Source organism: Herpailurus yagouaroundi, unplaced genomic scaffold (genome assembly GCF_014898765.1).
Source record: "Herpailurus yagouaroundi ecotype Mexico unplaced genomic scaffold, PumYag 203, whole genome shotgun sequence".
In the NCBI taxonomy this organism is placed as follows: domain Eukaryota; kingdom Metazoa; phylum Chordata; class Mammalia; order Carnivora; family Felidae; genus Herpailurus; species Herpailurus yagouaroundi.
This window is the reverse complement of record NW_024412434.1, coordinates 34,207,221-34,233,493: the sequence shown is the minus strand read 5'-3', so window position 1 is coordinate 34,233,493 and position 26,273 is coordinate 34,207,221. Positions and strand designations below refer to the sequence as shown.

The window sequence follows — 26,273 nt, the reverse complement described above, 5'->3', positions numbered from 1 at the left end:
ACCTGGCTGAAGTCGGACGCCTAACCGACTGCGCCACCCAGGCTCCCCATCACTTATTCTTTATTCTAAGTAACCTAAACCCAGACCTCCCATTGAGAAAACAAAAGCCCTTCCCTCAGAGCTGCGCTATTCCCAGGATGTGCCGGTCCTGGGAGGTAGCACTGTTCTGCCTGGATGCGATTCTCATGTTCAAGTGCTTCACCCCTGCCTTCTCCTGGTCGTCTTGTCCCTGTGGAAGGGGCTTCCTGAGTCTACGCCATGTCCTTCCTCATGTGCCCTGTGTGTACCCCTCATTCCCCCTGGACTGGAACAGCTTTCTTTTAGCCCAACACACTGTTGTCACTAAAGGGAAGAAAATTCTTCCTGTGTCTTACTGCACGTTTTGTAGCTGTGTGCATGCTAGTGTGTGGTTACACTCAGCGGATTAAAAAACTTCAAGGAATGATGTGATGCCATTCTTGTTAAAACAGCAAACTGAGACTGGAAAAGAATTTTCTTAATAAGACATAGCTACCTGTATGTATCCTTAGCACGCAATCGTATTTGTAATTGTATTTATTTATATTTGATAAAATACATCTATCAGTAACCTTCAGCAAGTGTCATGTTTAATGGTGAACTATTATAATCTTTGCAAAATCTAAGAGCGGGATACCCGCCATCACAGCCCAGTGGTGTTGTGCTAGAAGTCCTGGTCAGCACGGTAAAAAAAAAAAAAAAAAAAAAAAAGGCAAGTTTAATAGACTTACTTAAACATCTCAGTAGACTTAAACAGAAATAAATACTTTAATGAGAGTTTAGCAAGGTTCCTCAGTATATACTAGCAGCCATCAGCCAGAAAATAGTATATAAAATAAACTCCCTTTTTCAAAAGAAACAAAAAATAGGCAATACCTAGGAAAAATCACAAAAAATATGCAAGAATTTTAGGGAGAAAAATTATAAAACTTTGTTAAAGACACAGAAGATGTAAATGAACAGATGTACCAAGTCTGTCAGTATTGTAATGATATTTATTCTCAAATTAATGAAAATTTCAATATTTTTCATGGATCTTGGCAAATTGATTTTAAAATCATTATGGATAAATAAATGTCCAAGAAGAGCCAAGATGAGTTTGAAAAGAAAGGAGGGGGCTGCCCAAGATGGGCAAGCTTGTGTCGGAGGAGGGAACTTCCACGCATTGCTGGAGAGGTGGTAAATGGTAGCTGGCTTTTAAAAGTAACAACAGTCTTCAGATGGACTGATGGACATCTAATAGATGGACAGTCAAGTTCTGAAGAGGGGACCATGGGAAAATGTCTTCATCCGACCCCTGCTTCTGAGCCACTTAGTTCTACTTGAACTTTCTCCACCGTTCCAGGATCTACCTCTGGAGCTCTTGTGCGCGTACAGAGATGATTATATAATGTTTTTGAGAAGGTGGACCGTTTCATACCATGATTTTATTCGCTGATTTCCTTTTTCTTTTTTTTTTTAAATTGAGGTATAATTCACAAATAACGTTAGTTTCAGGTACTCACCATAATGATTGAGTACCTGTATATTCAGTATCTGTATAATTGATTCAGTATCTGTATAAATAGTTGACCCCTTAAGGGTCTACTTCTACACAAGTTTTTTTTTTTTCAGATGGTATATATAGTATTGTAAATGTATTTTCTTTTTCTTCTGATTTTCTTAGAGACATTGTCCTTTTTCTAGCTTATTTGATTATAAGAATGTAATATGTAGCCCATATAACATGTAGAATGTGTGTTAATTGTTTATATTGTTAGGTTTCTGGTCAGCAGTGTGCTGTTAGTAGTTAAATTTTGGGGAGTCAAAAGTTCTGTGTGGATTTTCGACTGTGCAGGGGGTCGATGCCCTTAACCTTGGTGTTGTTTAGGGTCATATGTACTGTGAAATACTCACCACAATAGGCCTATTTAACATTTATCACCTTGCATAGTTAGAAAAAAATGTTTTTCTTGTGATGAGGACTTTCTAGATCTTCTCTCTTAGCAACATCCGAATATGCAGTACAGTGTTGTTAACTGCAGTCGCCATGCTGTGTGTGTTCTCCGCCATGACATTTATTTTGTGACTGAGAGTTTGTGACCTTTTGACCCATTTCACCTCCATCCCTATACCCCACCACTGGCAACCACCAATCTGTTCTTCGTATCTGTCAGCTTGGGTAGTGTGTGTGTGTGTGTGTGTGTGTGTGTGTGTGTATGTGTGTGTGTGGTTTTGAGTTGCATTTCCTTGATAATTAGTGGTGTTCAGCATCTTTTGTGTACCTGTTGGCCGTCTTTATTTCTTCTTTGGAAAAGTGTCTATTCAGATGTTTTGTCATTTTTTAATTGGATTGTTACTTTGCTCTTGAGTTGTATTATGTTCTTTATAGATGTTGGATATAACCTCATGCCCAGATTTTTTAAACATAATATATCTTAGAACTTACATTGTCCTAATAACATCGACAACACTGCTTCACTTTTTTAACAATCATATAATAACTTTTGGTATAGCTGTAGTATTACAATTTATCCAGCCCCCTAAGATTTACTTTTAGATTCTTTCTAATCTTGTTGCCAACAATGCTAAAATGAATTTCCTGTCTTGTATATATATTATTTCACACATGTCTGAGTGTATCTATAGGATGCATTTCCAGAAGTGAAGCTGTTGGCTCTGAAGGTGTATACGTTTCTATACTTGGTAGACATTTGCCCCACAGTGTAGCGCTCTTTTACATGGCACCTGTGATATACTTCCCATCAGGTCCTGTCTGTCTGCACAGTGTGCCAGACCTATGACAGTCACAGAATGCTGTTTTGTGGTCTTCCTTATTAATTAGGATTTTTTAAAATATATTAAGAATATGTAGAATTTAAGTTCGGTCTTTCAGTCTATGTGTTCCAAATATGTTTCCCAGGTTAGCATTTGTGATTTTAACTTTGGTTATTATCATGTTTTTTTCCCTATGTAGAAATTGCTGATTTTATGTAAATTTTTCAATCTTTTCTTTAAATCACTCTGGTTTTTGTTTCAGATTAGGCAGGTTTTATTCGCACCATGATTGCTCTCCCGTGTTTTCCTTGTCATAATTTTGTGGTTTTGTTTTCAGTACCTAAATCTGACCTATTCAGAATTTACTTATGGGCACAGACTAAGGCACGGCCCCATCTTTATTCTTTTTCAAGGTAGCAAAGCCCCTTGTCCCAGTGTCCTGTGTTCGTTGATTAATCTTTCCCACACTAATTTGAAATGGCACTTTTATTATAATCAAAATGTGTATTTGGGTCTCTTTCTGGACTTTTATGTTTGTTCCATTGACCTACTGTTCACACAAAAGTTTAATTACTTTGGCTCAACAGTGTTTTAATACCTTATATTTCCCTGAAAGAATTTTCCTGGGAAGTTATTTTTTAATTCTCTACAGAACTTTAGAATTAACTTGCCTACTTTGCGGTAGCATTTTATTAAATGATCTTGGAGGCAATTTGGATTTTGTGGTCTTCCATTCAGATATCACGCATGTGTTCATCCTCTCATGTCCGTTGCATTTCAGCATTTTCTTCATACAGATCTTGTCTTCTGTTTATCACTCTGTATTATCTTTCTTATTGCTGTTGTAAACAATTGTGGTCTTATTTTAAATTTCTTAACTTTTTTTTTTTGGTTTATATGAATGCTGCTGTTAATTTTAGTATATTGATGAATAATTGATTACATTATTTGGTTATTTAAAATAGTGTGTCAGCTGATTTCCTTAGGTTTTCTAGATATATAATCTGCAAATAATGATTATTTTAAATCTTTACCAACTTTTACACTTTATTTCCTTTTTTTAGGTATGTTGGTTATTACCTTTGGCATAGGGTTAAAGGCATCTTTGAATATTCCTGATCAGGTTAAGGAAGTGTTTACTCATTCCCTTTTGTTCGGGGCTGGATGGTGAATTTTACTAAATGCGCTTTTAACACATATATTTCTCACTTTTGATCTATTAATAGGATGAATCATATTTCTGGATTTCTTTGTAATAAGAAATCTTTGGAGAAATCCTAGAATTAAACCCTTGTTGTAGTATATTCTTTTGATATTTGAATGTGTTAATATGTTAACATTTATTTTATATTAATAATATTAGACTATATTCACATACTTAATTTAGGATTTTTTTTTAAATTTTTTTTTCAATGTTTATTTATTTTTGGGACAGAGAGAGACAGAGCATGAACGGGGGAGGGGCAGAGAGAGAGGGAGACACAGAATCGGAAACAGGCTCCAGGCTCTGAGCCATCAGCCCAGAGCCCGACGCGGGGCTCGAACTCACGGACCGTGAGATCGTGACCTGGCTGAAGTCGGACGCTTGACCGACTGCGCTACCCAGGCGCCCCGAGGATTTTTATCTGTTCCTATGGGACACTGGTTTTCTTTTTCTTCGCTATTTTTGTAGGGGTTTGTTACTATTAGTTTGCTAGATTTCTTGCATTCCCTCTTTATTAAAGTACTGGAAAAGTTTATATCATATTGGAGTTATCTGACCATTAAAAGATTGATAGAAGTGCCTTGTGAAAATGTCCCCACCTGGTGTTTTTCTGAGAAAGCTCTTTGCCAACTTCCTCCATTAATTTCTTTTGAAATTGCCCATTTCAAGTATTCTATTTTTTTCTGTGGTCAAGTTTTGGTCATTAATATTTTCCTAGAAAATTATAGTGTTTATCTTCTATTTTGGCACAGAAATAAACAAAGTAGTTGCTTATAATTGTTTTAATTTCTTTGTTACTTATGGTTATGGCTCCGTAGACATGTCTTAGTATGTAGGTTTTTCTGATTTGTGTCTTCATTGTTGATTAGGTCAACTAATGATATCTCTATTTTTCTCTTAAGGAAGGGCTCCTGGACTCTTAGTTTTCACTTTTTATCTTTTAGACACTGCTTTAGCTTTTTAGTTATGTGCTTATATTTTTTTTTTTGCAAGTTTTAGATAACCTTTTTGATTGACTTGTTCATGAGCGTCTTCCAGTTCCATTATTATTAATACCTTGTTTACTTTCACTGAAACTATCAAGTGTCTGCCATCACTTTTGGAATCTGAAATAAGGCTGTTTTTGTGTCCAATTTTATGCTCAACTGTAAAGAATTTTCCTTGGACCTGTTGAAGCTATGTTTGGGTTTCAGAATAAATTTAACTAGATCTGCCTTCCGCCTTGTTAATTAGGTCTTCTGTATGAATACTTAGGTTTGTCCACTAGATGTTTTGGGGATGGAGAGGAGTCACATAATTCTGTATTCCTGTCAATATTTCCTTTATTTCTTACAGTCTTTGCTTTATAACAACCTATGCCCTGTTTGTCTTTTTTTTAAACCTGATTTTTGCCTTGGATTCCAAATCCTGTCCATTACAGTGTCAATCCTATTTCATTTGGGTTGCATTTTTATGATGTGCCTGTGCCCGTTCTTGTCCAGTTGTCTGAGTCACTTTAAAAGTGTGTCCTGGGGGCGCCTGGGTGGCGCAGTCGGTTAAGCGTCCGACTTCAGCCAGGTCACGATCTCGCGGTCCGTGAGTTCGAGCCCCGCGTCGGGCTCTGGGCTAATGGCTCAGAGCCTGGAGCCTGTTTCCGATTCTGTGTCTCCCTCTCTCTCTGCCCCTCCCCCGTTCATGCTCTGTCTCTCTCTGTCCCAAAAATAAAATAAAAAACGTTGAAAAAAAAAAAAAGTGTGTCCTGTAGACTGTGTATTTTTAGTGTTGTGATTCAGTTTGTCTTTTTCGTACTGTGGAGATTAGCCAAACTGTATTTATTAAACAGACAGACTTGGTTTTGGTCCTGTCGTCATGTGTAATATATGCTTCCTGTTTCCTTTTGGTGTTTTTGTGCTTCATCACATAATATGTTTTTTAGGAGTTTCTTCAGATCATTTAGAAGGTTTGTATTTTTGTTCTGAGGGTTAGCTTTATGAATTGAGATGGTGTACTTGAGCTCATTTCTGTTGGCTTCTTCCTGTGAACAATGAGGAAATTAAGACACAGTCACCTGGGTTCATGTCCCTTCCCCCATCGCACCTGGACTTGACAATTTCTGCACTGACTCTGCACATGGAAATAGGGCTGCGCCTCTGGCAACACAGGCGACACTGTGGGGCTCCTGGGCCTCTCCTGCCGGGTTGGATGTGCTGGGGTATCGCTCTGTTGAGGCCAGCATGCGTTCACCACCATCCCCACCCTCCTCTTTCCTATCCTTGCAGCTAACTGCACTGATAGATGGAGCAGCACCTTGTGAGAGTTGGTGGTCTCGTAAACAGAAAGCCGTGATCTTCTACAGACTGCATGCACATCAGTCCTTTTGCCGGGTTCACTGCTTTGCTTTCTTGAAATTTATCCTTTGAATTTAGAAGGTTCTTCTATGATACATTCTTGCATTTTCAAAATGATTTGTTGTGAATGCTTTGATACTTAAATGACAGATTAATTTGGTATAAAATTCTTGTGTGCTAGTAAATTTCCTTAAGGACTGTGGGCGCGGCCCCACGTCTTCTCCGTGCCAGGTTCTCTGGAGCATCCACAGATGGCCTGACTTGCCACATAGTATGTTTTTGTGTCTGGATGTCCAGAGGAAGCTCTTTGTCCAGTAGCTTACTGGAGGAGGCTTTTGGGGTTTGAATGGAGGGAAATGGAGAACAGCACAAATCCAACCATATGTGTAACGTTCTATTTCCTTAAAAAACAAGCGATGAAGCAAAGATTCCGTAGTGTTAACATGAGTTCACTACGGTTGGTGATTACAAGGGAACCAAAGTGTTATTCTCTGTGGTCCCGAGTACATTTGAGATATTACATTTCTAGAAATTAAATGAAATGCCATGCGAATGTAAACCAGGGAGTGCCTGTAGGCTTTATTGATTGAATCCAAAGTCTATTTCATTGAAAATCACATTTTTGCTTTATTGATCCCAACATACATTCTTGTTTCTTTATGTCAACAGCCATTCGTGTAATTGTTATATGTTCCTTAGTGTCATTTCCTAAGTTTTGAGTCCAAGTATTCTTTTATATTAAGAAGTCCTGTGACTAGAGATGATAAAATTCTAAATTTAGAATTTGAAGAGTGGGAGTTAGTGGTAATTACTCTAGAAACCAGAACTACATGAGATGTTTGACTAAAATCTGTTAAGGGATTTATATTGTTGGTTAAAGACTATTTTTGAACAAATATTCCTCTAAATATACAAATAGAATTAAGGTTTAAAATACCATGGTAATTAAAAGACTTAAATATTCAGGACTTTCTTTCTTTCTTCAGTAGGGCCCTTGTAAGTACGAGTTGTAACAAAAGAGAAATCACCTCTATTTTTCTTATTTTTATTATTATTTTTTTTAGTACTAAGGGGTTTTTAAATTTGCTTTCCCTCTGTGCTCAGGTATATGTCTCGAGTCCACGGTATGCATCCAAAAGAGACCACCCGTCAGCTGAGCCTGGCTGTGAAAGATGGTCTCATTGTGGAAACCCTAACAGTGGGCTGCAAAGGCTCAAAGGCTGGTATTGAGCAGGAAGGATACTGGTTGCCAGGAGATGAGATTGTAAGTATATTTTATTTGATAAATGTGGAGGTGCTGATTTTAAGCTTTTGAATATCATTTAAATACAACCTGTAGAAATTGATTTTTAGAAGTTTAGTGATATTTCACTTCAGTATTCTTTATTAACCTTAAGGGCATACTTGTGCTGGATGGATAATTTCGTTCTTCTTTAGGAGAAAACTCAGTTCTACAGAGAGCCTGCTTTCTCTGTCTAGGTTACCTTGAATCTGTAAAATGAAGTCCCTTTTAATGTACATGTAATTAATGGTATTCCTATTTTCTTCAGTAGATGCTAGTAAAGAATGTTTCAATGCAGGATAATGTCGATGCCATCTAGACAGAGTGAAAAGGAGGATGGGCTTCCCTGGGAAACTGCTCACTTCAGGCTGGATGATGTCCACGCCGAGAGCCACCTGTCCATAGGGTTTCTGCAGGAACAACGGTGGCCACGTTAGGGTCCCCTGGCCTGTGTCCTCACTGACCATGACCATAAGCTGGTTTGGTGGCACTCTAATACAAATCAGGAAAGACAGAGTTAAGTTTTCTTTATAGTTTTGCCTAGTTCTTACTTTGACTCCTCTTTGAAGTGAGGACATTTTAGTCTTCTCTTTCCTTTTACGTTACACTTGGATACTCAGGGGCCCATGGAGAAGTGCATTTTTTTTCTTGTGTAAAAATTGGCTTCCTGTGTAATATTTTTATCTTCCTACCTTTATATGCCTTTGATACTTCTTGATTAGAAAAGTCTTAAGTTTTGCTGAGGAACATCATTTAAAGATGGTAGGCTTCAAATATAATAGATACTAATTTTTTTTAGTTTCTATTAAAAAGGAGTCGAAAGGAGTCGATTTAGTAAGTAGGTGTTTTGAGAGTGTTTATCATGAATTCTCTCATAAAAATGACACAAAACCTTAAAATTTGTTCTCTGTGGAAACATTTCCCAAGAATTGTGAATCGTGTTTCCTTTTCTGGCTCCCGGGTGGATGTATGGGCGCACACGCCTGCCGTCAGGCCCGAGGGGCATGCTTTCTGGGGTCAGCTGGTCCATGGGGGCAGCAGTAAGTTTAAACATTAGGGAAGTTGTTCAGTTTCAGTGCTGTGTTTGTCAGTTGAATATGTGCCTTCAAAGTTTTAGGAAAGAAAATTCACATTTTCCATAAACACAAAATGTGGAAGAAAAAATGTTTAATGTCACTGGTATCATCTGATGTGAGCACTAGAAGTGCTCTTGAAATCTTAAGTCAGAATGTTTCCATCATGGTGATTTCTCTGCTCACTTCCTTTCAGAAAAGTAGAGCTTTGTTGCCAATGAAGAAACTGTGGGGGCCAAGTTGTAATAATTATAGCATGAGGTGATCTAAATCTCCATCAGACATTGATAAATGATACCTTTTTATACATTGAATATAGTCCAGGTAATAGAAAATGTCTAATCCCAACACACTGGGAAGTTTACAGACAGTATAGATGGCGATACTGGTAATTTTTGATATTTATGTATAATTAACCGATAGTAAGTGCAACTTAATCTAATCCATAGGATTTTGGTTTGTGGACCATGTGTACATTTTTCATGCAAATGATTTTACTTCTCCTTACTTCCCGTAAGCTTTCTTCCCCTCCAAATTGGAGGTTCTCTGTTCAGTTTACTTCAACAAGCAGTTAATGAGCTATTATACATTCACCACTGCATTGGATTCTGTGTTCTTTTTATTTTTACATGTCCTTAGTCTACATATTTATAGCATCATCCTTTTCTTTTTCTTTTTTCATTTTTCAAGATGAAATTTTGTGTGTAAATGAAACAACCAGTGTACAGGTTTTATTAATTCTGGTTGGTTCTTACAAACGTTTTATATACTAAGTATGCATGTTATATGTATGCATGTACACAAGTACAACGAGGTGTATAAAATTGTGCCTAGTTTATAGAATAAGCAAATAAAATAAAAATTCGGAGACAGTGTATTGCAGCAGAAAGAGGGTCAGGTCTTACATTGTTAATAGATGGCGTTTCCACCCCATCTCAAACATTTATTTTGTTGTGTGACCTTGAGGAAATTTCTTAACCTCTGATCCTCATTCCTCACCTATAATACGGGCATATTAATATCTATTTCACTTGATTGTGAAAGGATTCAGTGAAATTATCTGTATAAAGCACATAGCTGTGTACTCAAAGCAAATTTTGGCCAGTGAACAAATATATGCTTAAGAAATGCCTACATACAGTTTAACAAAAGCACATACATTTCCTCCTAACCATACAAGCAAAAATTCTCATCAGGGTCTTTTTACTTTTTAACCTGTATCTTTAAACACAAGGAGCTTTGTATAGAACTTTCCCCAAGTCCCTGGATTTGTTTGAGGTGGAACCACAGAGTGATGAGATTGTGTATCTTAGACCCATGACTGGGTTAGCACCTGTTCCCTAAGGGAGGTCGTGCTCCCATTTTCATACACTAAGGATACCCTAGAAGGACATGGAGCTGACGTGTGTCACGCAAACATCTCGAACTGTGTGGCCGTGCATGTGGGCCGCTGTGTCTGGGCCCATTCTGAACCACAGAGCTTGGGAAGTGCACCCAGTCTGCACTACCAGCAGTGCCCTCCCATACGGCACGTCTCTCCCCTAATGAAGCCAGTCTTGGGGAAGGGTCGCCTGTTCTGACTTGCACAGAAGCGCTCTGTGGGCTTGTGGCCACCCCGCTAGTCCAGGCATTGGGTCTGGGGCCTCCTTCATACCTCCTCCACCTTGTACATGGTGGAATCCTCTGAACACTTGAGTTCTTAAATGGAAAGATGTAGGTTATTATTAATCCTGTTGACTTTCCGACTCCCTACCAAGAGAAGAAAAAGTCAACTAGATCTATATGGCCTTGGGAAGGAAATGCATTAAGATTTTTTTGTTATTTGTCTTAAACCTTTAATTGGAGGTTAAAATACTCTTTACTCAGGAAGTTCTGTCATTTCAAAATGGGTAGTAAAGCTCTTCTTTTCCTTCTATAACCTCTAAAAGTGTTAGCTGTACCTCAGAGGTGGGGAAAAGGCAGATTTTCCTTAGTAAGTCCCCAGGGTATATTCCTGGTTAGCACGGAGCTTGGATGGTCTTGTCTTCAGTCCTTTATGGTAGCAAAGACCAGGTAGTTCTCCTGATCTGCTCCTCCGCGTTTGAGCACAGGGCTTGTTGGTGTCATGTTTTTATTCCACCTTGGCTACCTTTTCTCTTGCTAGTTATTTTTACAAACTGATATAATTGAAAGATATGGATATCATACACATTATTTTTATTAATTCCAGCAATCATGTAATAAATGTCTAATGCTAATAGTATGTCAGGATATAATTATATATAATCTGTTTAAAAGGAAGCCTGTATAAGTCAGGACAGTGGCCTCCATTGTACTGAGGTGCCTTCTGCTAGACTGGAGTGATTTCTGATCCAAACCGGCACGATAGCCCTGTTGAAGTGGTGACTCATTTGGAGAAAGTGATAAAATTGGGTAGAGATAAGCATCCTAATGGTGATATTTAAGTATGACCATTTGAGAAAGCAGAATAAAAAACCCAATTATTAAAAATGAGGCCATTCTCCATTTTAAATGATTTGCTAAAATATTAGTCCACAAACTAGCAAAAGTATCTGTACCAATCAGTTTTAAAATGACAATCCTGCGAAACCGGGAGACACTCTTGTAAATTTTCTACGGTCCTCTTATACTTCCAGATTTGTATGTCATTAATACTCATGGGATCCAAGGAAGTCATGTAGAAATGTTTTTCAGAGCTTTCCAAATTATATTAATAAAGGCCAGTAGACCCAAGGCATAGAGTGAAACTTTGTGATATCTGACCATTCAGCATTTTGTTGTATCAAGGCTTTTTGAGTTCTTAAAGAAATACTGCATGTTCTCATAGACTGCTTCATCATCTGCTTGCTCTAGAGAAGTATACACGAATGGTTACATTCCATTTATACTTGATCATGATGGTTATTTCCTTTATTCTCACATCGTGAGAACTGTATTTCTTGAGCAGAATTTCACCATTTGTTCGGCTAAGTTTGGTATTTGGTAGCTCCCTTTGTAATAAAGACAACTTAATTTCTTATGAGTTGAACTTTTAACTCATAAGGTGCTCAGTAAAGATAGAAAGGTCTTATGAAAGTATTGAATGTAGTACAATACGGCAGGTATCCCTGAGTTATGGATCATTTGCAGCTAAATGTATCAAATACATGTTTTGATATTGTGGCAGTTAATACTGTTTATTTCATGCTTCCTGCTTTCTTCACGGCTCCTGGCACAAAGCCATGACTCTGCCCTATTATTTGACAGGTATGTTTGATCTGACACTTGGTTACAAGTGTAGAAGCTGACTTAAAAGTGCCTAGCAATGACATTCTGTATGAAAGTACTCTTTATTCACCTCTCAGATCTGGACTAGGGTCTCATCTCTTCTTTCTTGATTACTGCCACTTGAAAATCCATGTGCTTGTAGGACACTGTCACTTGGAACCCTTCTGCCGTTCAGATGCACCTGTAGGCAGGAGCTCAGGTCTTGGCTGCTTCAGTCTGAGTGCTTCCTTCTCACAGAGTCCGGCCTCTCCTGCTGAAAAGCAGGACCTCGTGCTGGTTTTTAAAGTAGGCCTAGGTGAAAAGATAGAATTCTTTAGTTTTTGCTTTTTCTCATGTATTTAATGTTTTAACACTTTCAAAGGAGCATAATTAGGGGTGCCTGGGTGGCTCAGTCGGTTAAGCATCCAATTCTTGATTTTGGCTCAGGTCATGATCCCATGGTTTGTGGGATTGACCCCCCACATTGGGCTCTGTGCTTATAGTGTGGAGTCTGGGAGCTTGGGATTCTGTCTTCCTCTCTTCCTCTCACTCTCACTCTCGCTCTCTGCCTCTCCCCACTCCTCAAAATAAATACATAAACTTTTGGGAAAAGAAGCATAATTAATGGAAATACACATTTTGTGGTTTCTTGAAGAGATCACAAGTTATCTTGGGGATGCATGGATTTAGTGTTAATTTATAGAGGAGCAACATAGACACATTTCCCCCATAATCTTTTGCTTCTCCAGATTCAAAGTGGCTAGTCTAAAAGCAGATGTGGTTTGTGTACTTCTCAAAACATGGCTAAGGTCACATCTTTTAGGTAAGACAAGGAGTTATGCATCTGCGTTTATGTCTTCTCCTTCAGAAATCACACCATTATACAGCCATGGCAACAAAGGGTTCTTTTGGTTTGTTCTTGAAAAAATATTAAGGGAGGCCTGCTGAATTCAACAGCTTGACTGTCCCAGCCCACTTCATAAATACAAGTATTGAAGTAAGAATTTTTTTAAAGGCTAGATCTTTGCATTTTTGTTGTTATAGTTGTCATAAATTAATCAATCCTATGTTTTAAGTTCCCCAAATGCAAAATTTCATGCCCCTTGGATACTGTTGATTTTTTTAAGTGAAATATATTTTATTATATTTATGCTGACTGTGTGCAGAACTACAGTTTCTTTCTTCCAAAGGTCCATTACCTGTCTCAGATACAGAAATATACATAGTCACTGGGGCACCTGGGTGGCTCGGTCAGTGGAGCATCTGCATCTTGATTTTGGCTCTGGTCATGATCCCAGGGTCTTGGGACTGAGGCCTGCATTGGGCTCCATGGTGAGCATGGGGCCTGCTTAAGATTCTCCCTCTCTCCATCTCTCTGCCCCACTTTCCTGCTTGCACACATTCTCTCTCTCTCAAATTAAACAAAAAAATTAAAAAAATAAATATATACATAGTCACTTATTTACTAAGTATTAAATATCTGTGATTATTAATCAACTAGAAACCAATTATAATGTGGTTCTATGTGTATTCAAAGTGTAACATACTTAGAAAGTCTTGAATTGGTAAAGAATTTCCATATTCAGTGGAGTATTTTGGGTCATGCTGTCCTATATTCTTTAAAGCTTTGATTGACTGATTGGTTTTGTGTGTGTGTGATTCCTTTTTTCCCTTCCTAAATTCTACATCACTAAGCAATGTACACTGTTGTAATAGTTTTACTTTTGAAAAATAATATTTAAAATGCTGGAAATATTTAATCACCAAATTCTTAGCTCTCAATGATATTTATTAACAATTTAATAACAGAATTTGTTTATTAACAGAATTAAGGCTACAATTGTGGAGATTTACTTTTGTATTCTCTCTATGTTAGGATACCACAGACACATATTTGATGATAAAGTAAGGTTTATCTGTTCATTATGTATAAAGAGGGAATTACTTTAAAAGTTGAAGTCTCTCTTGAGTGTGGTGAAGGGTGGATTACAGTGTGGGAGGCCTAGTTATAGACACAGCTCTCCCACTGAGCCCTCTTGTTGCTGTGTTGTCTCTAAGTCAAGTTGGCACTATTTCTGGCTCCATCTAGCTTACAGAAACATGTCAGCTGTCACAAGGAACTTGAAGTCCTGGAGGAAACTCGCACACGTATTACTACAAACGTCACACCATTTTGTGACTTGTCCTCAAGTCCTGTTTGTGCACTGTAGTAAACAGATTGTCTTCATCAGCAGTGGGCACCCACTGAGCATAGTAACTCATTCAATCCTTACAAAAACCCCATAAACTAGGCAGTATTACTTTGTTCATTCCCAAGTAGAAAATGATGCAAAGAGAAGCTAGGTATTCTGCCCCAGATCATACAGCCTGTGAATGCTGGAGCCGGGATTTGAGCCGGTGTGGTAGCTTACCCAAATGCTGTTAATGGTGACAGATGTAGGTCAGCAGGCTGCTTCTCTATAGATGGTGGAGTGTTTTCTCCTGGTTCGGAAGACAGCCCGTGTGGCTCTCAGTCTGTGGTCAAGTATTGTATTTACTGCGTTCACATTCATCACTCCTGACTTGAAAAAACAAAAAAAAACAACTTGAACCAGTTTCAGATCAAAAGGACGTATATTCATGGTCTTGTGCAAAGTTTTAATGGCACCGAATTTGTTAGTAAAATGTTTTTCTAACATCACTATCGGTTTCCTGGCACATGAATTCTCTTTGAATTTTCTCTTTGTTCATTGTAGCTTTTGTGTTAGTGTCAAAGTTTCCTCTCCAACAAGTAATTACCCTTGAGTTTGCGTGCTACTGTCTTTTCATTGATGATTAGACATTCATAGATTATCAGTTATAACATTTAAAAAGTAATGTAAGTTGTATAGCAAATAATAGTTTGTGTACAAAAATCCCTTTAGCTCTGTTTATTGCCTGATGTTGAGCAAAGTTATAGTAGAGAGACCAAGATTATTTTGTTTTTATTTTGAAAGGCCTACAGTATGCAGCCTTTCTCCAGGACAGCAGCCCCAAACAAGGTGAACTGATTTTGCACTATGTTATTTTACTTTAATTCTGCTTTTTTTTTTTTTTTGGCATTACATTTCTATCTTTTTTTTTTTTTAAGGCTTAGTTTACTCTTGTTAGAATTATTCTTTAAAATCATACTATCTTTACACCGCTTCTAGTTTTGGTTTTATGCTAGTAGGTTTGCATTTTTAAAACTTTCTTGAAGTACTGGAATGTCGTTTCACATACTACACTGTTGTTCAGGCTCTATCTAGAGTAGTTGCTGACATCTAGTGAAATCCAGTGAATATACACGCTTAGCTTTTTGGCACACTGTGAGCATTGGTCACAAGTCCTATATTGATGGATTTTGTTTACTAAAAGACAAACTGTAGGCAGTTCTGCCTGTAACAAACATGCTTACATTATTTATATCCATAACAGTGTTTCCTGGATTCAGAATCTTTTGAACTTGACTTTTTGCATGTTTTGTATGTTCTGAACAGCTATTGCAGTTAAAAGAATGAACGGCGTATACATGCTCTTGTATGAATATGTGTCCCCATGTGTCTCCCCTGCATTTGGGTTACACTTTCGTTCCTATAACGGTTGTGAGAAACTAGGCCGCGCGCAAACTCCATTGAAGAGAGATGCGCTGCCATCTTCACGTCCTGGCTGGACGGGAGAGGGGAGGCTTAGGAAGAAGCAGGAGGTTCTGGAGAGACCTGAGCTGTGCGCCAGCCGTAAGCTCTCTTGCTCTCTTGCTCTCTGGTCTTGGGGATCTGAGAATTACAGGAAGATGAATTAGTGTAAAAACAATACAAGTGATAAGAGACGGTGGTTTCTTTTGTTTATGATGAGTCACATAAAAGCCACCAAAATCCTTTCAGGTGTTTCTGAACAGCCGTGAAGAAAATATTCTGAAGGACTTTGTTTCAAACTGGAAAAGAGTTCTGTTAATTAAAAATAGAACAACGTAGGTTTTCCCTACTGAAACCTAATTTATCAACAGTTCATGAGACAAAAATTACAGTAGCTGAAGTACAGCTTCCCACATGAGCCGTGCGAGGTGGGCGCCCCAGTGACCACGGTTACAGCCAAGCACCACGCACGTGCTGTGTCCCAATTGGTGACCTAGATTCCTTCTGCCATATTTTATGTCAGATCAGTATCCTCAGATTTTTTTTGGTATTCTGACTGAAATTACTCCACCAGAGTAATTTTGCAGAGTATGTATATCCGCAGCAAATCACCAGAAATGGTCATGCTTTTTTCGTTATTACTTTGGTCGATAAAGACCAAACTTTTAATAAAAAGCAAACCAAAAATTTGTATTTTTGCAGAATATACCATAGCCATGAGGATGGGTAGAAAGTGTAGAAAGATGTGAATTTTAGAACATTAGTGACTCTCTTCTCTTTTGAAGGAGCGGGTAGTAGGCTTCTCATAAGGAAGGTCAGGCAGCAATGCGTTTGGACCACAGGTGCCAGAGGAGCTGAGCTTCCTAGACAAGTTGTTGGAGTTGTTACGGATGTGAGAGAAAATGAGAAAGCTGCCCAGCCTCAGAAGCAGACTGTAGACAGTGGTTTGTGACAGAACACTGATGGCAGAGCTGAAGCCTGGAATTTCAGGATCCCCATTGAAAGTGGCCTTAGTTATATTATGCAAAGTGTAGTTTCAAGCCTTGTCCATTTAGTTACTGCATCTACAAGAGAAGGTTGGGAGTTAATCCATCACTCCTAACACAGGTATTTTTTGATAAAAGCTGAGAGTGAAATATGAAAAATGAATTAATGAATTCTAAACTAAGACAACTTGTAACATCTTCCTGTTTATATTTAAATGCCGTTGGCTGTACAGACACGGAGGTAACAGAAAATGTTGAAGACCACCTGTGCACCTGTAGTTATGTTCTTTTACTTCCAGGGATAGTCCCAATAAGAAAATAAACCTACTTCCCTTTTTGCTTTTTTTTATGGTAATGTCCTTTGGAGAATGTGATTAAACCTTTAGTTTCACATTTTCAATTTATTTTTCCAAATTCAACAGACCCTGAAAATTTGACAACTGTCAGAACATGGACATTCTGATTAATGTTATTTTCAATAAAGCATCCAATACCATGGATGAGAAGATAAGAATAGTGAGCATCACCATTTATTACTATTCTCTCTGTTCCCACAGTGTGCTAAGTACTTACTATATTTTTTAAAAAAACGCAGAACAAAACAGAGGTTTGTTTATTTGAAATATTAAGCTCTAGGTGTTGGTGTGGGCTATTCAGTTTACTGGAGAAATTATTCCATAGATTATATTAAAAGATGAAAGATAATGTTAGAATGGGGATTGGCTTTGGACTTAACTTCATTTGGGGCTGGTTTTACTATCAGATCACTTTAAGATATTCTGAATATTAATACTGTTTAGGAAAGACATTCAAAATTTAAAGAAGCAAATTTCTAGGTATTTTTTTCCCTCTTGTTTTAACACAGTTAATGTCTAAAATTGTTTTTAATGCCTAACTTGTGATGGACTTTAGTTTCAATTTTGTTCTTAGTCATTGCAGATATTGACAAAATGTCATACGAAATTATTTTGTATTTTTTGTAGGACTGGGAAACAGAAAATCATGACTGGTATTGTTTTGAATGCCATTTGCCTGGAGAGGTGTTGATATGTGACCTGTGTTTTCGTGTGTATCATTCCAAGTGTTTGTCTGATGAGTACAGGCTTAGAGACAGCAGTAGTCACTGGCAGTGCCCAGTTTGCAGGGTGAGTACCAATGAGCTTTCATGTCCTGGTCAGAGGGTTGGAATTCATTAATGAGAGCTGCACAAAGATACCCCAGGTGGTGTGCCAGGTGAAGGGATAAAGTACTGGAGGGTGGGGGGGTGTCTACTGGAATGACGGTAAATGAACACAGCACTCGATGCATACCACAGAACACTGACACATTGAGGGTATGGATTTTAGAAAGTTTTAATCACATAAAAATACACTTTCTTCTCTTGCATTACACTTGCCCCTGGACTGTGTGACTCCTTTAATGCATAGTCTTTGGAAAGCAAGAACCAGTCTCCTATCCCAAGTTGGGTTCAGTCAGTGCTCTCTACTGCTCAGAAAACACAGCTAGCAAAAGGCACATTGTTGGAAACATTTTGTATCTACTTCCCATTTTATATCCATGTAATGTCGCCCTTATTTTTTGTCATATCATGGGTTAGTTATTCCTTGCTTATATTTTATTTGGAGGGTGGAGGGATGGGACATTTGTATATAAAGCATTCTAATTATTTAAAGCAAAATGAAATAGTCTGGTAGGTAAAATAGGTACTTTCCACAATTATTTTTGTTCCTATTATTTCCCCAGTGAAAAGTATACCTGGCTGTGCTTGTTGGTTGTAGAATGTGTGTGTGTGTGTGTGTGTGTGTGTGTGTGTGTGTGTGTGTGTGTACGTACACATGATGTGTACATTGCATATGGCATTGATGGTGATTCGTAAGGAATGATTTTATTGTAATTTCTGTTTTGTGTTTATAATTATTATGATATGTATTCGGAACCCTGCAAATTGCCCAGATTACTCATGGGCTCAGTTTCTGAATATATTTTACATTACTTGAGTAAGTTAAATATTTGTTTATATTTTTTAAAAAGTTGTGGCTTCATAATTTTTCCCTTCTTTAATACTGACCCTAATTTCCTGCCAGTATGATGAGCTTCTAATCTTCTTTTAGTCACTCTGGCTTTGTATTATCTTAGTATATTTCATCTCACCAGCACTACTGTATGTACTCGGTGTTTTACCTCAGTATACTTTTTCTCCCACTGCTACTACACGTCATCAGCATATTACCTTCCTTTACTTTATCTCAGCAGCATACTTTCTTTACTCAGTGTATTACCTCAGTATAGTATATCTCACCATTGCTTTACATACTCAGTGTATTAACCTCAGTACGCTTCAGCTCATAGCGTTGCTGTGCCTACTCAGTGTATTACCTCAGTGTAGTGTATCTCCCAGCACTACTCTACATACTCGGCATATCGCTTCAGTATACTTCATCCCACAGCGGTTCTGTACTCCTCCATATGCACCTCAGTGTACTTCATCTCACAGTACCACTGTACTGGATACTCTCCGTATAGTGCCTCAACAGAGTTCTCCTCACCAGCACTACTATACGTACTCAGGGTATTACCTCAGGATACTTGATCCCACAGCACTACTGTACCTACTCAGTGTATTACCTCAGTGTTACAGCTTCACCTCACAGCGCTCTCATACCTGGTCAGTGTATTACCTCAGTATACGTCATCTCACTAGCGGTACTGGATGTACTCGTATTTTACCTTGATATACTTCATCTCACAGTACCACTGTACATACTCAGGCAGACAAGAGACCATTAGGGTAGCATTACAAATACAGTGTGGAATAATGACTCATAATCAAATGCCTAAATGCTAGATCAGTGATAAATCCCTGAATCTGTCTAGATGAGTATCAAGCCTTAAGTTGTGGACTTCCTCTTAGATGTCTGCAATAATTTGTGACGTCTCCATGAAATTAGTTTCATTGGTGGTGTGGGAACTGCATTAATACCCATATTTTATTTTTGTGGATTTGGATTGTGCATTTTAAAAGCAAATGTATATCTTCTGTTTTCTGATAATAATTGACACTTGAGGAGGTTAAGATATTAATGAGACCTTAAGAACAAAAGCATTAAGGTAGTAAAAATAGAAAAGGAGGGGTCCCTGGTCAGATAGGGACTCTGAGACTTAGGAAATGCAATTCTGGACACCATGGTGTCTTTACAGCCGTAGCTTTTTAATATTTAGTTCTTATTTTCATAGTAAAGACTTCAAAACCGTTGGGATTTTTGAGGATGGGTTAAGCTTTATTGTGGATATTTTATATTCCTAAATGGAAATGCAGCAATTATACCTTTGAAGAAAATGTCTAATGCTGCTTTTGTAAGAACCCACTGTCAAGTTGTCAGATTCCATTTTCTATGTGTTTGCTCTGCTTTTACTGATTAGATGATTTGTTGTTGTTAATTTCAGAGTTACTGGATAACAGAAATACGATAGCCACAGTGCACCCTATTCTGTTTTTCTTTTCTAGCCCTTGGTTTTCCTTTTGTCTTGTTAGTCTGGACTTCCTCACGTCGTGAGGCAGCTCCACTTGCTGTGGTGATGCGGTGTCTGTCGGTAAACGCTCATGACTCACCCGCTGCTTTCCTAGACGGGGAGCCGCTCTGATGAGGCTCAGAAAGCCTGTGTCTGGGTCGGGGTGGTGAGCTTTATTCTGAGCTTGAAAATTTCTGAAGAAATGGTTACTACTGTGTAGGATCTGTTCTGTTCTTTTAATTATTATGCTCAAGAAGCAGATAGGTGCTAACAATTTCTTTCCTGGGAGAAGGGACCATAATAACCTTGAAATTCTAATGGGATTTTAAATCTCTCTAAGGTAAAGCTTCTGGTTGTTGTTTTTTGTTTTTTTCTTTAAGTGTCAAAACTTCAAGTTTACTTGAAGCCATTTTTGTGATCTAATATGAAAGTAAATGAGCAGACTTAAATGTTCTTGCACTTAATGAACAGAGAGTCTGTACCCTGGGACCCAAGAACATAGTTCCAGATCAGAATTTTGATCTCCAATCTCTTACTCAATGTTTGGAAAGAATATAGATTAAGTAGATATACTAATGAGGAATTTTGAAGATAAGATGCCCAGAGCCAAATTTTAGTGCAGGTGGAAGTAGTAAATGGAAGCTCTGTTCATTACCTAAAAATGAGTATTTCTAATATAGTGATCAGAAGACTTTTGTTTCTACGTAATCTCTATCCCTTGTAGCACTGAAAATGTCACTGAGAATTGGCTCTCTGTTGGCCAGCGGTTAGCTGTTTCCAGATTTGCTTCAGTTCAAACAGCTTTATCTCATGTATCTATTTACAAATATTTTAAGAAAATGAAAAAAAGTTTTCTGAATTTAAAATTTTATTAACATTAATAATAAATCTCAAGAATATCACAACCCTGAGGCTATTTCTTTGGAATGTCTGCATTTCTGAAAGTAATTAAACCGTACAGACACAGTAGATTATTCTTGAAAAGTAGCCTATGAATGTCATGTTAGCATTTTGATTTGGAAAAAATACTAGTAACATACTGTTTTACACTCTTATAGAGAACTCTCATTAATTTTAAAAAGGGGGACTTTAAAATTATTTCTTTTATAGTTTGCTGTGAAAAATTCAGGTAATTTAGCAGAGGATAAAAAAATAACATTTCCAGCAATGCTATCACATAGTAGGTGAATGTTCTCACAGACCTCTCCCGCGTGCGTGTGAACATGCGCATGTGCATGTGCCTGTCCATTTGTGTCTGTGTCACTTCACGTGCATGCCTGAATGTAGCCGGATCGTGTCTGTTCGGCAGTAGTATCCCAGGCTCCTCCCCTAGCAGGGTGCACTGTGACGTACTCACACAGTGCCCTGATGGCGTTCATCTGTGTCACCCGCTCTGTCCTGACCGGCAGCGCCTTTCCAGTCACAGGACACGCACTGCTGTGTCCAGAGCTGGGCCGCACTCATGCTGTTGTTACATTCCAGTGTATTTCAATTTTATATTCCTGAAATAGCCATGAAGTTTTCAGGAAAAGATGAGAAAACCATAACTGTTAAGTGAAAGTTGCTTTTAAGATTTTATTTGCCTGAAAGATCCATCTTTAAAACACAGTACGGGCCATTGTATTTTTTTTTTTTTTAAAAAGACACACTTAACTTACACATATTTATGTAATTACATCTGGCCACCTTCACAGGATAAATGTATTGAAGTGGAATTCATAAATGTAAAGTGTGAGCACATTGTGTGATAAAAATCACCAAATTGCCCTTCAGAAGATTATACCCGTTCAGACCACCATGAAAGTATTTTCCGATGCTTTTTGTTACCAATTTGATAGGATACAAATGGATGTCTCATTTCAAAGTTGCTTCGTTTTTTTATAGTTTCCACATTACAAATTCACCTTATGCTTTAATGCTTTGGTTACGGAAGGCAGGCCTGTGCATGTGCACGAGCCTCTGTGCATACGTGTGTGTGTGAACACACGTGTGCGCATGTGCATGCATACCTGGTGTGCGTGTGTGTATGTGCATGGGTGTGTGTGGGCATGTGTGCATGTGCATGTATGTGTTACCAGGGGCTTCTGTGCGCTTCTGTGTTGTATGCTCACGTGTGTACATGTGCACGTGTCTGTTGCATGTGTGTACGTGCATGTGTGGCTGTGTGCAGATGTACACGTGTGTGTGTGTGTGCACCGCATGCTTTCTGGCCTCCACGCCTGCTGGCAAGCATCATGATACTGTTTGAGTGATGATTGCATGAACTTTTTTTTAATATGCGGGCAAAGTAATGCGCTCTAGGACCACTCCTTAGGTTGGCCCCTGCTGCCTGGTAGACCTTTCTGCGGGGTGGAATGTTCTCTCCTTGCAGTTCGGCGGGAGCACCGGCCACGTGTGTTTAGTGAGCATTTGAGCCCTAGATTTCAATTTGGCAGAGACCTGGCAGGGATTTCACAGGCCTAGTAAACGTGAACCAGGACTGAAACGCCACTAGGGGGACACCTGCAGTTCCGACGGGGGGCACCAGCTTGTCAGTGCCCACTTGGTTGTGGGGGAGCTCCGCTGGGGACATCTGCCCTGTGACTGCTGTTTGTTGAGGGAGCTAAAGAGGAAATCCTGATGAAAGCTGCTTCCTGAAACTGGAGATAGAAATTTACTTCCGAATCTGTTTTTCTTTCCTTTGGGGTCATGGGCAGGACAATTTTCTTAAATTCTCAAGGTAGGGAGACGACTGCTGTAAAGTTCAGAAGGAGCTAGAACAAAATGCTAAAGAAAATACTTTGAAAACATGCATTCCCTGGACGTCTCTGCCAAGGAACGGTAACTGTCCTTTCTGGCCAGTCTTACTTAATGTGGGAAATTCAATATTTTCACTGTGAATGAAGGTGAGTCAGGTTTTCAACCATATTAACAAGTCTGGAATGGAGATTTGATTTTTAAATTGAAGCAGAAGTTTTTGTTTTTGCTTATTTGTCTTATGGTAGACAATCAAAAGTATTATTAAAAAATGCAAAATGAACATTAATCAAATATTCTGTGCTGTTTTTCAAGACAGCTGGATCCTATCATTTTTATACTAACGAAAATAGGAAATTTCTTTTAAAAAGATCTTTGTCTGAACCAAGTCCTCTCTGAAGCTCGTTTGCTATTCATTAACAGGCCTGACTAGGAAAGGGTGATGGGAAAGCCTAGGGATTTTTAAAATTGGATATAGCATCTGAAACTGTAAAATCTCATGTATTGTTTATCTAATCTCTTTATAAAACCGCCTGGACCCAAACAAGAAAAAAACCACACATACTTTGTACATTGCCTTCCCATGACGAATTTAACAACATGATGGTCAGAAAGGCTTGGATATGAGTGTAAAACGTCTTGTGGTGGTATGTTCTTCCTGATGTATTTATTTGTTTATATTTATTTATCCATTTATTTATTTGTAATTCATTTTGAGGGAGAGAGAAAAAGGCAGTGCGTGGGGGAGGAGCAGAGAGAGAATCCCAGGCAGGCTCCACGCTTTCAGTGCAGAGCCGGACACAGGGCTTGATCCCATGAACTGTGAGATCATGACCTGAGCTGAAGCCAACAATCAGATGCTCTGCCGACTGAGGCACCCAGGCGCCCCTCCTAATCTTTTATTTTTAACTCTGAGAGATTAAGAGATAATGAGCTAGTTCCTACATCAGGATGGTTACAACTTAATCTAGACAGTGTTTCCAGTATTGATGAACTTAAAATAACTTACAAAGTGTGCATAATCTCCTTATGTTTTCAAGCGCCCCAGGTGGGAGGGCGAGGAAGAAGGAGGAGGGAGGGGCAGGGAGTATTCCTGACAGCTTCGTCAAGCAGAGAACAAAAAGCTACTCGTTCCCTGACCCGACCACAGAGAAACGAAACTTCCTTGCAGAGGAGAACAGAGAGGTGGATCCCACTGAGGAATACACGCTGCCTCTGTGTTTTGAATCTCCTTCTTCTTCAGTGTTGTGTACAAGGGGAAGGAACAGGTAGATGCAAAACCTATGTTCCCTGCCACAAAATGTTCCTGAATGTTCCTTCCCTGTTCTCCAACCTTGGTGACCCAGAACTCAAAGTTACCCCCACAAGTGCATGGAATATTGAACCATAAAATCCCTGACATGCATGGCACCCCCTCTCTGTGGCTAATATTTTAGCGGTTTCTTTGTGAATATGTGGATGTTTTTACCATAGTGGTCAGCTTTGTGGTAGGTAGGATTAATGTGAGACTGTGCTTTAATAGACTGGCGGCTACAAAGTTGATTGTATCATCGGAACTTAAAGCCAAAACTCCTAGACCTCAATCAGACAGGAAGGAGTTGACTTTGTAAAAAATGGTAAATACAGACACAGCTGGGGTCGGGATGAGCTAGTCTGGAAACACTGTGCATTAGTGACTCTGGACCCACTTCCCAATGAGGGAGAGGCTTGTGAGCAGAGAGGTGTCCGTCCGTGTGCTCCAAAAATCCACCTCGACCTGTTCATAGCTGGAATTACCCTCCAGGTTGTGTTACCTGTGGGTGAGAAGGCATATTCATGGCAGCTTAAGGGACGTTTTTAAACTTAAATTGAAATTCGTTTAACCTAAGTTAAAAAGCTCTCCGGGAGGGCCAGTGCACGTGGCTGCGGGATTTAGGGTAGAGTCGCGGGGACCGCGCAGCCGAATGCGGGCACCCCACCTGCAGGAGCAGGCCAGCCGCGCTCTCTGCTGTTCTCACTGATGACAGCTATGGCGTTCCGCCCTCTGGTCTTGCAGAAGAGAGTTAATTTCAGTCTGTTTCTGCCAAGGGGTGAAAAGGACTGAACACAGGTATATTTTTAGAAAGTCATCCTAGTAACTGATTGTCGCTGAGGGGCTACTGGGGCCCCCTCTGGTATGAATGGAGAAAGGGCCGCACTTTGAGCCACTTCCATGGCCGCTTCCAAGGCTGGCACTGCTGCTGTGGAAGTTTCAGATGCTGGGGTTTCTTGTAAATGATGATTCTTTGGTATTCCGTGATAACAAATGGTTGTGGAGAATAGCAGAGCCTCTGATTTCCATAACAAGATAGGCAGTTTATGTGCAGATAAGATTCGTTGTGATTCTTTTCTGTTCTGTGATTACAGACAGTTATTGAGGAGAGCTTGGAGCCTCTTGATTCCTCAAATAATGCAGATAGTTTATAGAAACACTAGAGGCCACTTGCACCCAATTACCTGGTGCTTGTTTAGAACACAGCCTCGGGCCAAGGACTTTTCAGCACGTGCCCTAGATGCCTGTGAGCTCACTAACATTTAAGGGAGTCTGGTGGTTGGAGGCCAATGGCACTATTTAGGTGACATCTGACAGTAATACGGTTTATTCACCAGAAGTAAACAGAATGGTTTATAGTGGCCAGAGTATGCCGACACAGCTTGGTTGTGAATAATCGTTTCACATTTAGAAGGATTTTGTATGGTTGAATTCCACTACATAGGATATTTTTCCCGGTAAGCAATGAAGTTACTAATGACTACCAGCAGTTCAGTCCCACTAGCATTTATTGAGCACTTACTGTATGCCACATACTGCACAAAGCCCTGGCCCAAGACCAGGCTCAGCTGGAGCACTGTGGACCCTGCTTTCACAGAAGAGAGTCTGGTCTGGGGTTGGTAAACCCACAGCCCGTGGGGCAAACCAGGCCTGCCAGATTGTGTACTGTTCATGAGTTCAGAATGGGATTTACATTTTTAAATGGTTGAAGAAAAGACCACTAGCCTAGCCCTGTAACAGGAAAGATGTTCTGGGTATTAGGATTCCCCAGGAAAGTGAGATACTCTTGACCTGTTTAGTCACAGACTGGGGGACTTGGATTTGGTGAGCTCAAGCAGCACACATTCATGATCTAAGGGAGGGCCTCCTGGATCTCTGCATGCTTTTTTCGTTTGGGTACTTGGTGGACTGGAGATGCCGTTTCCACACGTTCATTTTCTGCTGGAACATGTGCTGCATCTGAAAAGCTGGGTCTCTGAGATCAGTCTTGAGGGTTCGTTCATGTGATGGCACTTGGGCACTGTTGTCTGTAATTAACTGTGGATGAGCCTTGACCTGGTCTAAGGTTGCTCGTACCTTTTTCCAGCCAGAACCGCCATCAGGCCCAGAGTGTAGCTGAATTACTTGATTCCTGTTTCCCCTAGGCCATCCGCCTGGCCTTACCCAACTTGCTCTGACCCAGCAAGTGTTTGTGCTGGTGGTAAGAATCCC

At 39.3% G+C, this 26,273-nt stretch overlaps 1 protein-coding gene across 11 annotated transcripts in view; it reads left to right on the top strand.

Moving 5' to 3' along the window:
* The window catches only part of ZMYND11 (zinc finger MYND-type containing 11), a 136,214-nt gene that overhangs the window by 79,454 nt on the left and 30,487 nt on the right, over nt 1-26,273 (top strand). For 5 of the 11 annotated variants that reach the window (XM_040451587.1, XM_040451589.1, XM_040451585.1 and 2 more), the window contains exons 3-5: nt 7,411-7,570; nt 14,883-14,927; nt 17,509-17,670. In XM_040451587.1, the coding sequence (XP_040307521.1) occupies nt 7,411-7,570; nt 14,883-14,927; nt 17,509-17,670 (367 nt within the window). Of the gene's footprint in view, nt 1-7,410; nt 7,571-14,882; nt 14,928-16,947; nt 17,042-17,508; nt 17,671-26,273 lie in introns of those variants that run through there. The other 6 variants (XM_040451591.1, XM_040451590.1, XM_040451593.1 and 3 more) reach the window with 4 other exon arrangements.